At 37.2% G+C, this 13,858-nt stretch overlaps 1 protein-coding gene across 1 annotated transcript in view; it reads right to left on the bottom strand.

Annotated features, from left to right (window-relative positions):
- The window catches only part of LOC104322993 (dynein axonemal heavy chain 5), a 162,827-nt gene that overhangs the window by 13,208 nt on the left and 135,761 nt on the right, over positions 1-13,858 (bottom strand). The window contains exons 68-69 of the mRNA XM_069778781.1: positions 13,049-13,237; positions 4,790-4,922 (exon numbers count right to left, since the gene is read on the bottom strand). Coding sequence (XP_069634882.1) covers positions 4,790-4,922; positions 13,049-13,237 — 322 coding nt within the window. The remainder of the gene's footprint in view (positions 1-4,789; positions 4,923-13,048; positions 13,238-13,858) is intronic.

Raw genomic sequence — 13,858 nt, forward strand, 5'->3', positions numbered from 1 at the left:
ACGGTCAGCAGGCCAAACTAAAATTCTGTTAGTGTTAGCAGTCTTAAAGCATTATGAGTCAAAACAGAACTTAGCCAGCCAGTGGGAATGAGTCCATACTCCTTCCCTTTGTGGGAAATTACCTTTCCTGTGCACTCTGGCAAGACTAGTTTCCTGAGCTTCAGTTTTTCACCACATAGATTAGAATAAATTATCTGCTACCTCTTTTGGAGTTCATTTATATCCCTCTTGTAAGGTGCTACATGCAATGAACAGAAATCCCTTGCAGCAACATGATGCAAACACTACTATCAAGATCATGGTATTCTGAGTTGGAAAAAAATAGTGAATATTTACCTCATTCTTTCAGGGGCTTAACACATGAGTTTGTGTAGATGATACAGGAATTCTAAGTGATTCCTATTATGTATGTAGAACTATATGCTACCTCACGTTTACATGAAGTTCTGGCTATTTCAACATATTCTTAGATGAATGACAATAGGGAAAAACCTAAGGCCAACACGCTAGTTAGGAATGCAGTATAAGGATGGTGAGGAGCTAAAAGAAGGTAATGAAATAGTTTTTAATAAGGTAGCAAATCAATGACTGAGATGTACAGAAACTAGTGAAATGCACCAGTATTTCTCAAGGCCTTCTTTATTAACAGTTATTCAGCTTTGTCTGAATGATAAAGTTCCAAAAATATTAGAAACACATACAAAAATGCATAATTTTTCACTCTCCAATACCTTCTGTCTCAATAGCCTTACCTGTATTTTCTCATACTTCTCAACCTGGCATATACCTGAAACATGCTAGTGTATTATAGAACATGCACATGGTATACATCTGTGTGGGTAAAAAGAGGGCAAATAGGAAAGTCCTATCTCCCCTTAGTAATACCCTTGTTCCTGATCCTATTATTCCAAAAGCTCTGATTGCTCTCTCTTTCAGTGTAGGATAAGAGCAATCTGATATTTTTTTTCCAAGTCCTGGCACATAGGTTATGTATGGTGTCCATTACATGCACGAAAATATGCTAGCTTTGTAACATGAGGGGTGCCATACTGCAGTTGCAGTGGAAAGTTTGCGTTTGCCTGGTAGAGCTTCTCCATGACAAATGCCATGATAACTTCTGAAGTAGATTATTTGTATTGATTCCACTTCTTTTGCCTTCTGTGTTGGTCTTATGTCTTATGGCTCCTGTAGGTACTTGTCTTGCAAGTACTAAGAAAAATGTAAGGAACAAAACCTCTGGCCCTGTGGAAGCAAATCTTTACACATTACAAGTCATGTAAAAGCTTTTAGAGGGATTGCTGTATTCTCAGGAAATATGTTAACAGGAAAAGGACTTCTCTCTCCTAACTCTGCAAGTACTGCACAAATAGCAGTGGGAATTCTGTGATCGTGTGGCACATATATGACATGAAAGGATAACAAATCCAAGGTTTCCTGTATGGCCTTCACTTGTTCACAAAGTAGGCAGTTCCAAAGGATTACTTTGAAAACACAAAGCTATAAGGCGCCAAAACCAAATGCCAAGCGGATGCAGTTTTATGACCAAAGTAGAATCTAGATATACTCATAAATATATGAGTTAAGCATTTGTTTCTTTCATGACAAGCCCTTAAATGGAATGTGAAGTAGGTTAAAAAATTCAGGAAATAAAACCAAATTAAAAGCTGTGCTTATTTCCATTGCCAAGGATTCAATATCCACTTTCAGTGCTACTACAAGCATGCTCCACTGCTGAGATTCATGGAAGCCACTCAAGGGGGACCAGGGATAACTCCCTGAGAATGTCTCTTCTCACGTTCTTCACCGATAGAAGACTCATCAAAACACTTACCACTTCTACTTCAGTGCATGGAGAAACAAGGAGAACCCCCCCAATCTCACAGATAGGCCTCATTCAGTTCCCCTCTACTCAAACAAACTCTTAGAGACTAGGAATAACTGAATGGGTCATTAGATTTTACTGCATTTAAAGACGCTATCTTCATTAGTGGGAGAGGGGGTTTGAAGTGCCCTCTCTTCAACAAGGAGCTGTGGTATTAGTATTCTGTGCTAAAGGCCTCTATACTTCCACAGGAGGAAGATAAGGCACATACACAGGAGCTCTGTAGCTCATACACTGCCCTACGAAGAATACGGTCACTTTCTGCCAGGAACTCAAGATCTGATGTTCATAACCCATTAGGATCTGGAGTTTTGGTTCAAGCCCCATGTCTTACTGCTCCTTGTCTCTAAAAAGATTTCTCTATTTGGAACAGAGCCTCTATTTAGTTCACTAGAGAGGACAATCATCATTGCTGTTTTCTGATTTATGTGAAGCTCTGTATTATACCAACTGTGAAATAAATGCTGGGCAATCAATAAGTAATTAAAACAGAACTAATGGTTGGGACATAACTGAGAGTACAAAGTGCAGCTACAATCTAATTATTACAATTTGATCCAAAAAGAGTTTCCCTCTGGGCAGCAAAGTTTATTGGTGGAGATGCAGGCCTGTGGGGCATGGCTGGCAATAAACATATTGGACACATGCTGAGCATCCTCGCCCCTCCTAAAAGCTGAACACTGCTTAATCTGCCCTCTGGATAGAGGGACAAAACTGGCTCTGCTAATTCCCTCAACATGCCTCATGTTCAGCTGCACGTGGGCTCTCACCGAGGAGGGCTTTATATCACCTCAAGTGCAACTCAGTGAGCAACAGCAAAATGACAAGGTCCATCTATTCACATCCAACCTGCAGAATCAAATATTCAGACCTCCTTTCACAAAGCTACATGACACAAAATGAAGAGGCGCTATTTTCTTTTTCAAATTTTGTTTGAAAATTTAGATCTGCTATAAGGAGGTGCTGAGGCCTTAACAGATTCATGAAGCCAGAGCCAGATGCATGACCAGGGCAGATGATGTCAAAATTGACATGACCAGTTTGAGCAGGCAGATCACTTTACATCATTGTAAAGAAAAAGGAGCACCTCAGATGACTAGTTTGGGGGGAGAATCTAGTATGAGAGAGTTTGGGGATTTCCCCTTTTCTGAGGCAAGAGAGAGTGTCTAAATGTTCTTTCCATCCCCTAATTAATGGTCTACCACATGCACTTGATGTATCATGAATCTGCCGGAAGCCATTAATCGTTGTTATTATTAACTATACATCCAATTTTGTTTTCAGAGCAATTTTTCACTTTATTTAACTTGCCTGTCCCTAAGAAAATTATAATGTTTTAGAGGATTGCACAAAAGTTACAGCATTAACTTGATTAAACACCTGGTAGAGGACTGTGCCCACTGCGGAACTGAATACTAAGTGCAAATAAATTATGTTACTCATCCACCCCTCTGTGGAATATTGTACATTTTGAGAATTCAAATATATCTGTCACAAACAAGGAAAGATTAATACTTTCTTGGATGGAAAGCATTATTTTAATTTACTTGAGAAGGGACTCTATGCACATATAAAAGGAACTTTCAGCTCAGTATTGAAACAGAGGACAATTGTTTCTTCCAGCTTGACCTTTGCATAGGTTATTACAGGATATGGAAGCTAATTAGCCTTGGGCACGTTTATGGACCTCTTTCCCAGATTCAGATTATAGGCATGATGTTTCTGAAGCATGCATTGTTGCCTTGGTGTATCATACAAATGATAGGAAAAAATCCCTTTTGATTCTTATGTTAAAAAAAAATTCAAATTAAAAAAATCTCCCTTCATGAAAGACTTATTGTCAAAAGACTGGAAAACGCCAGTAAGACAGATCACAGTACTGCCATCACCTATATCAAAAGGGACTAATTTTGAGGCACTCTGACCCTGTGGGGACGATTTGCTGTCTCAGATATTTTCTGCCTCTCTACTGGAGAACAGCAGACTTGAGTGAGGTCTTAACCAAGAACCTTAACTGTTCCGGCTTCATTTTCATTTATTATTAATTCAAGAAGCTTGACTGAGCAACAGTATACTTGCCTTCCTGGATATTTCAACTCTTGCAGATGAGCAAAATGGGAAGTGAAAACAAAAAACAGATGGTAACATCATCATGCCTTCTTTTTCCTCACTCCTTTTCTGATCAAATTTTCCATCTGCTTCTAGTCGCCTGTACTCTTGATTTATTTTAACTACATTCACCGTTGCTCACTTTCAGTGAAATACTCCTGTCTCTGAGAGATACAGAGTGCTGTTACCTACCTCCTGTGATGGCTAAAAGAAGAACCCTATCACTCTCTTTTGACTGGCACTCCCACTCACTTCAGCTTCCATTTAGAGAAATCCTATTTGGTATAACCAGTTTCACGAACATTGCAAATCTCACCCTAAATTAGAGTCTATACCACCTGGCCTCCTGAGCACCCTGTCTCTCAATTACTTAGCAGCAACACTTCTACCTTGTTCTGTATCATTATGTCTCAGCTTAATTTCATAAATTACTCTGGCACAGGACCTGTGGACCTAATCACGCAATTCAACTCCTCTGAGCTCTGTAGGGATCCTAGAGAGAATCACAGAAGTGTAGTAGTGCTGCAGGATGTGAACTGCAATCCTGGAGCACATTCATACAGAATAAATTAAGGTGGAGTGCCTTTAGAGATGCAGTCTGGAGGCTTTAGGGGCTAGAATTAGTGGTTGTATGATAAAGAGAGAGAAAAATAAAAAATGGGGGAGGGAGAGAACAAAAGAGAAAGAGGTAGAAACGGAGGGAAGGAGGGGAACTATTTATTTAGTTATATAGTATAAGCAACCATTAGTAATAAATATTGCACCTTAATTAGTATGATTTTTAATATTGTAACTTACCATCGATAGCCAATTTGAGATCAGTCAGTGTAGCTCGAACTCTTGATATAACATGTTGCATGCGGTCAATTTCTTGACGGAGAAATATGTTTATGGGTTGAATAGCTCCCATCTTTTGAAGCTGGGCTTTCACCTAAAAAAGAACAGTGCAATGATTATAAAATTTAATCTCCTGTTTCCCATGCAATAATTTTTGAAAGCAAAAGGATGTTTTTTCAATTGTATCACATAATTCCTGAGAAAATAAACTTTTATGTAACAGATGGCCATTCAAGTCCTGTGTCAACTGTAAGATTTAGCACACTGTGTCTCATTAGCTTTTACCAAAAGGAGCTCCTCTATCATTCTAAGGAGGGAAAGTTCCCTCTTTTTGAAGGGACGCAGCAGTTCCTTCTGTCCTTGTTAGGCTGCAGGCTCTTAGATCTTAAAAAAAAAAAACAAAAAAACAACAAAAACCCACATGCTATACAAAAGGGTATGTTCGATGGTAACTTCTTCATAGTTCCAAATTGTGCTAGGTGAACTTTCTCACCTCTTCGTGCCCTGATGAATTGAAATAATGCTACAAATAGAGTTCTACTTAACAAGTGCAATGATACATAAAAGCTGCTACTTCCAACAGCACATGACTCGCTCATAAGACAAGGTGCTCATGGATGCATTACTAGAGGGGCAAGATTGCCAGGCATAATACAGATGCCACAGAATTCTGTTGCACCATTATGTGCACCATTTTGTAGGTAGAAGCCTTTGGCCTTCTTAATTTTTAAGGATAACAGTTTCACTCATACTCAACAGAGAACATTTTCAAAATGGAATTACTTGTCTATGTTACTTAAGGACATGTCACAGCAACAGTAGCAAAAGCACTCCCTGTCTCACTTTAGCATATGTTGCATGTACAATATGCTTAAGACATACACCGTATATTCCATATATATCAAAGATCACTGTATACAATAGTGCATGAGAGAGGATTTAGTGGCACCTGCAGAAATCATGGTGCCTGTACCTCACATAATACCAGAGTTCTTGATTTTTAAGACTTTGAAGTGTTTTTCCCCACTATGACTCAGCTTTCAGAAAGCCAATGGCCCTCTGTACTGGCTACTGCTCAGCCACATGCATCATCTTTTACACTGAAGCAGCCTGAACCCTGATCTTTGCCATAGTCACTCCTTCCCTTTGCAGGTGAAATTCTGCAAGGGGACTCTGGAACCAAAAAGAGATCTCAAACAGTAAAATAAGATCCTAAATCCAGATACCTATATGGCCATTAATTTATTATAAAAGAGCTGATCTATAGGATCAGTTTGCTAAAATAATTTAAGAGCTTCTTTTGAGCTTGCTAACAAAAGATGAAGAGAAGTAGAGTTAGAAAGTCTATTCTTTCAAAGCGCAGAATATCATTGGAATTCTACTGCAGTCAAGTAGAAACCACAAGATTTGTATAATGTGTGCTATTTCATCAAGGCGAGAAGTCCACTGGATCTTGCTTTGTGTTTTTCCAGATATACTCATATATCTCATTGTACACATTATTATATATACTTTACATTATATACACATAGTAAACATTACTAAAGATCTTATTATTACACTGAATAGCAAGTTTCTGGAGGAATATAATACAACAGTTGAGTAGTTATAATTGCTAGTATAAATGAGTCAATGCTTTGACAATTTCCAATTCTCAAGTTTCAACTCCAAGCCCAATAAAATACTCTTTTTCAACTTTATATGCTATTCTCCTTGGGAGACAGCTATCAGCAAGGTTATTCATCATATTTTAATCACAAGGACCCATGAGTTTGTCAGACAGAATGTCCAAGAAATAGGTGCCAGCCAATTATGCTAATGCTTTGCAGTGTGACAGTTCATTTTACAGACTGAGTTAATGTGTTTCTTCCTGTAACAGAGAAAAAACTGCTAAAATCAGCTATCATGAGACTAGAGCTGAGACAATAAACTCTTTTTGGGTAATTCACACAATGAAATATTCTGATTTTTTTCACACAAAATCCAGGGAAAGCTTCTGCTTTCTGAAAAATTCACAGGAATTGATAAATCTCCCTCTTGCCAAAAAAAGCAAAAAAAAAGTTTGATTTTTTTTTCCCCAGAATATTTAGAAGTCTAGTGCATGCCACTAATAAGAAAGGAATTATAGAGAATATAGTCCATGCATTTTATCCTTTAAATAAGAAATACACTTTTTTCTGGTCTACAAAGCATGTGTTCCTTTTGGGGATCATCTAGAGGAATAATTTCTCCCATTTGAGGAAAAATTGTATGGAAGATGTTGTTAAAGGTGTTGTTAAATTCCAAAATATTTATATTTATGAATCTACAAAGAGAAGATGAAATAAATATTCTAAAATATTACTGTACTGATAATCGTACAATTTTTTTAATTAGTGAATTCTCAGAATTTAAACATTCTTCTGATTTTTTTCATGTACCTACAAAAATACCTGTGATGTTTTGAATAATGGAGTGAACGAATAATGCAGAAATTCGTTAATATATCCTAGATATGTTCACAGCACTCAGCCTGGGGCACCAAGCATAACCAGATATGAAAACTGAAAAAAATTACATACTACCTACCTTATTGTATACAAATCAATCCTGATTTGCAGTGAGTTTTACTAGGTGTAACAGAGTGCCTTTCTTGGAAGTCTTGCTGTTAAGATTAGTTTTAAATACCAGCTCTGAGGTATGATTGACTGTTTTTGTATTAGAATTCTTATCAAGCAATCAAATTACTTACTTCCAGTGCTGTATTTATTATGACATAAAGAGATGGATATTGACTGACAGAAAAAAATGCAAAAGACAAAACTCACTAACCAAAATAGCCTTTCTGAGATTCATATACTAATTCCATAAAGCCTGCTTACAACATCTCCTTTTCATTATGCAAACAGCTGTCACCTAACATAAACCAAGGTGATTTAACTAAAATCATAATCTTAATAGCTTTGTCTACATGATTTTGCAATGCATATCTCTACTGTCTCAGATTCCTCTATGCACATTCCTTAGCTGTCCTCAGGTCACCAACTCCTTTGTCACCACATACTTTATAGGACATTCAGCAGAAAATCAGTTGCTGAACTCATGCCATTTAATGATCAGTGATCAAGTTACTGTAGTAGTAACTGCCTATGATTTTCAGTAAAAGTTATTATTTTCAATTTGACTTGGTTACTTGCTATACTCTTTGTCAGCAGAAATGGGAAGACCATCATTCTGTGAGATGGTCTAAATAAGAGGCCCGAATAAGAAAGACAAGCTCAAGGTGTGTCCAAGCCAAAGCTCTTTTCAAGTGCTGTCAAGGACAACTTCCCTGTTGTATACAAGGAAGTGGGCAGTGAAATATATAGAAAATAGCTGAAGCTCTAGAGCTGGGTGACCACCATATCTGATAGGGCTGGTAAGTAAACCAGAGACACCTTACAAAAGCATCTACGTTACTGTTTCAGTTCATACCCTGAATTTATTTTTGTAGCAAAAAAACTGCCCTGAAAAGTAGACTCCAGGCACACAAACTGGCTTAGCTCCAAATTAAACTAACCCATAAGGCATGCTTCAGGGAGTCTAACATACTCCAACCACTAATGGGTGTTCAGCCTACAGGCCCAGACTACAGTTAGACCAAAGCAAATTCCCCAGTAAAACACCTAATGCAGGCCTGGGGTCCTCAGATGAACTCCTATTCCCATGTAATACTTGATAATGTAGTCACACTCTTAGAGGAGGATAAGGCGAAATCAATACTACAAAAAAATACTTAAGGGAAAAAACATTCATCCTTGGGTTAAAAGCCAACCTCCAATAAAGTGCAGTATCTTTGGAATGTCTCCATGTCTATTCCCTAGCAAGCTGTTTTTCAAACTGCAAGGATCATTGTCGTTATAAACCTCTGTGTGTGACAGGCTGACGTTTATTCTTGCATCTATCTTCACTCACATGGACTGACTGGACCTAATCATTTTACCACTAATCTTTCTGTTACCTGTGAGGCAAGACCCAGAAGCAAAAGGGGTCACGAAAGCAGAATTCTTACTCTGCCTCTGCCTTTGGAGTGAGAAAAATGAAGACAGTTTTAGGTCAGGAGGAAGGTTTATTTTTCTTTTCCATCACCTGTGTCAAACTGCAGTCTGATAAAGCATGCAAAGGTGACTTGTTTTGTTTATAGTCTTTTGGGTAGACATTGAGTCAGTTATTTGCCTGGTGAGATGAAGTGTTACAAGAACACAAGAACAAAAGAAACAGCATATATCATGGGGTAAAATGGTTGCCCTTTTTTGAAAGTTGTTGGTTCCGAAGTCATTGCCAAAGGCTAATAATTGAGAAATGAAGGTGTATGTGTGACAGCCTGAATTTTCTCTGGATTCACAATGTATCAAGAGAAAGTACAATCCAGAGCTCTGAACATCAGCAAATAATTGTTTTCAGTACCATCTGTCCCTAACCTAGTCTGCTGGGGTTTTAACTCTGAGCAAATTCACTCCACACTTTCTAAAGGGAGCCACAAGAACTGATCAAAGATAGCAAACACACCTGCCACTTTCCCTGAAGAGTATTTGCTTTTAATTACCTTCATTTGTTTCCTAAATTTTTTGTTCCTTTTCTCCACTGATAGTATCTCTGTAACTGGATTTCCAAAGACTACCACATCGTGGCCTTACTGGAGCACAATATTCTTCTAAAAGCAAACCCAAGCTGCGCTGCTAGGACTAATAAACATTTTTCTTTTTACTGCTCTTACCCAATGAAACATGCATAGGAACTCTTTTTGACACATTCCCTCAGTCTCTTACAATTTAGTATATTAGTTTGATCTGTTTCAGGACTGTTAAACTGATCTAGTATGTAATAATGTCCTCAATATAGGTAATAATGTCCTGAATGACCAAATGTTGACTTAAATTGACAAACAACAGAACTCATCTCATTCCCTTTTTTTCAGATATCACAGGAAGTAATTGCATAATCCATTTCACTCCTTATACTTGCAAGTTTAATTTCATTTGCTTATTATATTGTAGCTTCTAAATTCTGTTTCTTCTTCCCACAGAGAACATCTAAACTCTCCCTTCTTTTTCTGCTCTGACTAATGAAATTCTTGGTTATATGTTAGGGAATATAATCTTTTTTTTTTATTATTTGGTATTTTTTTACATTCTTTTTTTTTGTCAGTTTATGCTAACTTTCATTTAAAAATGTAGCTTTCTCTACAGCTTACTCCTGCCATCTCTGGCCTTTCTAAGAGGTTCCAGAATAACAAGCTTCAGTTCAGATGAGAAACATATTTGATACAGAGTTTTGCTTATTGTGTAGAGGTGGCCACACTCCTGGCACATAAACAACTGCAGCAAAGAGGTGGAACTGGGCACTAATGCCAGAAAAGGGAAATTCCCTTCTAACAAAGAAAGCATTGGTAAAGACGCAAATGTGTTCTAACATCTAGAGAATGAGAGAAAGGGTAAATCCGTTAGGCAAAATGAAGAAGGAAATATCAAAGAATCAGGAACATAATACCAAATCTCTTAACACTGCAGAATTAAAATCTGAAGATGTAGTGCAACTGACATGGCCAAAGAAATGTACAGAGGAACACATTATTACCAATAATAAAGTGTTGGAAAATGACCAGAGGATGTTCTGTAGATACTCAGAGCAAAGGAATTACTATTATGATACAGAAAAAAAGTGTAAGTTTTGGATGGTTCTGTGGAAAAGTGCCATAGCATTCATCAGTAATGTGGACTGAAGAAACACTGTACAGAGTGGGGTGATTAATCAAAGAGAAGTGCAATTCACATATCAAGATGTACAGAGCCTGAGAAAACTAGAAATCACCAGGAAGAGGTGGTATCTACACTTACTGATAGGAGAATGAAACAAACTTACATCCTGAGCTCAGAATACATTTACAAGAAATACAGAGGGAAAAAATAGATCCAACAGGACATCCTCTGACTGTCCCTGTAAGAATGAAATGGGGCGCGGGGGGGGGGGGTGGGGGGGTGGTGATGCTGAAATATTAATACCCAATATTGGTTTGTCCTGTACAAACATGAATCTCCTTACTTGAATCGTAAGAGAACAGCTGTCAAGCAAATTGAAGCAAAAGAGGCTTCCCTGAAGCTCAGAGAAGATGTCAAAGAAGTGGTACAGAAGCAAAAAACTATCTAATTGTGAGCATCATTATAAAGACGATTGCTTATAAGAAAATAAAAACCTGCATGTATGATTGGCAGATCATAAGAAAAGATAATAGCTTGTCACACTAATGGATGATGAGAGTGAAACAGCAATGAAAACAATTGGTGGTGATTTTTTTATACAGTCACATGGAAAAGTATGTATTGTACCCAAATACAGTAGTAAAATAGAGACAAGTTAGGAGCGCAGGGTGGAACTTTCAAAAGAAACCCTCCAGACTCTTTGTGCTTAACTACAGCTCCTGGCTCTGTAAGTGGTTGTCTCCAAAGCTAAGACACTCGAGGGAGTGACTGAAAAGGGGAGGCCTACTCTATGTGTGTTTTGTGTGGATAACCTGAGTGAATAAACCAAGAAGCAATGAGAGTGAATGAGACCAAGATTAAATAGAAGAAATGCCAGTGGAAAACAGTATTTGTTCAAACCATTTAGAAGTAAAATTTGGATTAAACAAGCATGTGTGCATTTTACAAGACTAAGAGGCATGGCACAAACTTCCCAGGGGTAAAATCTAAGTGCAAGAATACCCTCTGGTTACAATATAAAGTCCAGTACTATTGATGTCTTCTAAGTATTATGAATTCTTCAGGAGGAGAAAAGTTGGCAGTTTAACAAGGGAATGAAGAAATACTCCTTTGGAGGATTTAGCAAATATATTGAAAAAAAATAGTTCAATACACATATTACAAATATTGGAGAACCATATATACTACCCAGGCATTCAGTATTCTATTGCTATTGCAAATTGAAAAAAAGATTTCTAAGGAGCTGCATAAAACTAGAAGAAACTTGTTCCATGAAAAACTTTACTGTGATAGGAAGGATAAGGGAAAAGGACTGAGAACAATCCAAGGTGTAGATAATAGGTGTAGATCCAAGGTGTAAATTATTAAATTAGTAATTAAATGTTATTATACTTACTATATTTAATTTCATTTTCTATTTGTAATATTTATTTACTATTAAATAATAATGTGAAAACTAGAAAACTGACTCCATTCCAAATCAAATACTACAAATAAATGATTTATATACTATCGCTGGGAATCACTCAATAAGCAGGTGACAAAAAAAGAGAGACTCCAGCAGGGATGGATGGAAAAACAACTATATGGAGAATGCTGTTAGGAAACCTCACCAAAAAACATTACATATTGTAAGTAGTTTGCCAAGAGGGGAATGAAAAGAGAAGTTCTGAATTGAACTATGACAGTACAGAAGAGGCTATTTATACAAGACATATTAAATCTGAGATGAATAGTAGAACAGAAGACAGGAAATATTGCCAGGGCCCCAAGACTATTGGTTGTAACCTAAGTGGACATTCTCAATTGGACAGAGAAGAAAATAAAGTATAATGTAACAAGTTGCAATACTCCATCCAGGGCACTCTACAAGCTTGGGCTGCAACCAGGGAAAAAAAGCACTATCAGTGCAATACAGAATTGCAAATAATAAAATCATGGAGATGAGGGGTTTTTAACAGTTACTGTTCATGAAACACATGGCAAGACACCAGATCCTACTTACAAACTGCTGCAAGAGTGCTTTATGCTGGATTTTTTTCCATTTAATGAGACTGTTAATAAAAAATGCAAGAAAAGATTGACAAATTAATCTGTTATGGCTCAAACTCCAAAAAATCTGGGGCATGAAAAGGTCAGTGATAAGATCCATTATTCATAACAGTGGTATCATAATAAGAGTAGGCAATTTGAAAGCTGTAACTACTGTAAGAGGCACCGGTGTCCTTCTCTAAGCTACTAAGGAAGGCAAGAACTTTCTGAAGCCCCTTATGGCTCATCTGAGTTAAGGTGACTAATTAAGTGGACTATGGCATTTGAAATATATGTTTCCAATGTAGGAATATTTTAGATAATAAACCAAAACAGACTTATAAAACACTATGCATAATTTTAAGAGCTTTTTAAAATGCGTGCCAGTTAAATTTAAGCAGCACAATAAAACTCATAAAACATATACATACATACATACATAAAACATCTGTATCTATAAAGCAGCATATACCTCATGAGGGTTATAATCTGGAGGTAACTTCTCTAGCATCTCATCAGCAAGACGTTGCACTACTGCTTCTCGGGTTTCCCCTCCTCCAGTGCCGCTGTCTTTGGGCTGGATGCTCACTATTGTACTTAATGTCTCATTAGCCAGGTTAGTCTGGTAAGTTATATCTGCATTAGGGTGAAGTCCAAATACCTTAAATTAAAAGGGGAAAAAAATAGAAAAAAATTGTGATTTTCCTTCTAAAATTATATTAGTGAAAGAATGCATAAAAATGGACAAACAAGGAAGAAAATCCTCAGCTCTATAAAACAATAGATATGAATAGGTCAGTGGAAGTACATCCATTTAACTGGCCAAGGACCAAGACCTAATTACACAAAAAACATTAATGTAGGCTGCATATACAACAGCGTTTTCATTCATATGAGTGGGGGTTTTTTTTAACTGATCTTCTGATTATCTTCACATAGCAGGCTTCGGATCATGCTATGAAGTGCTATCAAGGGCTACAAACTGATTCCTTTCCACTGGTTCAGACTAGAGCTTGTTGAAAACAAGTCATATGTGGACACTGACCCCTCACCACTAGCTCTTTTTCTCTACAGATCTATTGCTGTTGTACCAGCACAAGTAGATGCCCCTAATAATCAGACCAGTTACCATTTCTAACACATTTTGTTTTACTCAGTTTCTTAGGCTTACAAAGCATGCAGCACAGTGAATAAAACACTGCCCATATTTGAAACACCTAAAGATTTTATGACTGGTGATATATTTAGGATATGTTATGGTTTAGCTATTTTTGGTTTAAGT

Source organism: Haliaeetus albicilla, chromosome 3 (assembly GCF_947461875.1).
Source record: "Haliaeetus albicilla chromosome 3, bHalAlb1.1, whole genome shotgun sequence".
NCBI classification, from domain to species: domain Eukaryota; kingdom Metazoa; phylum Chordata; class Aves; order Accipitriformes; family Accipitridae; genus Haliaeetus; species Haliaeetus albicilla.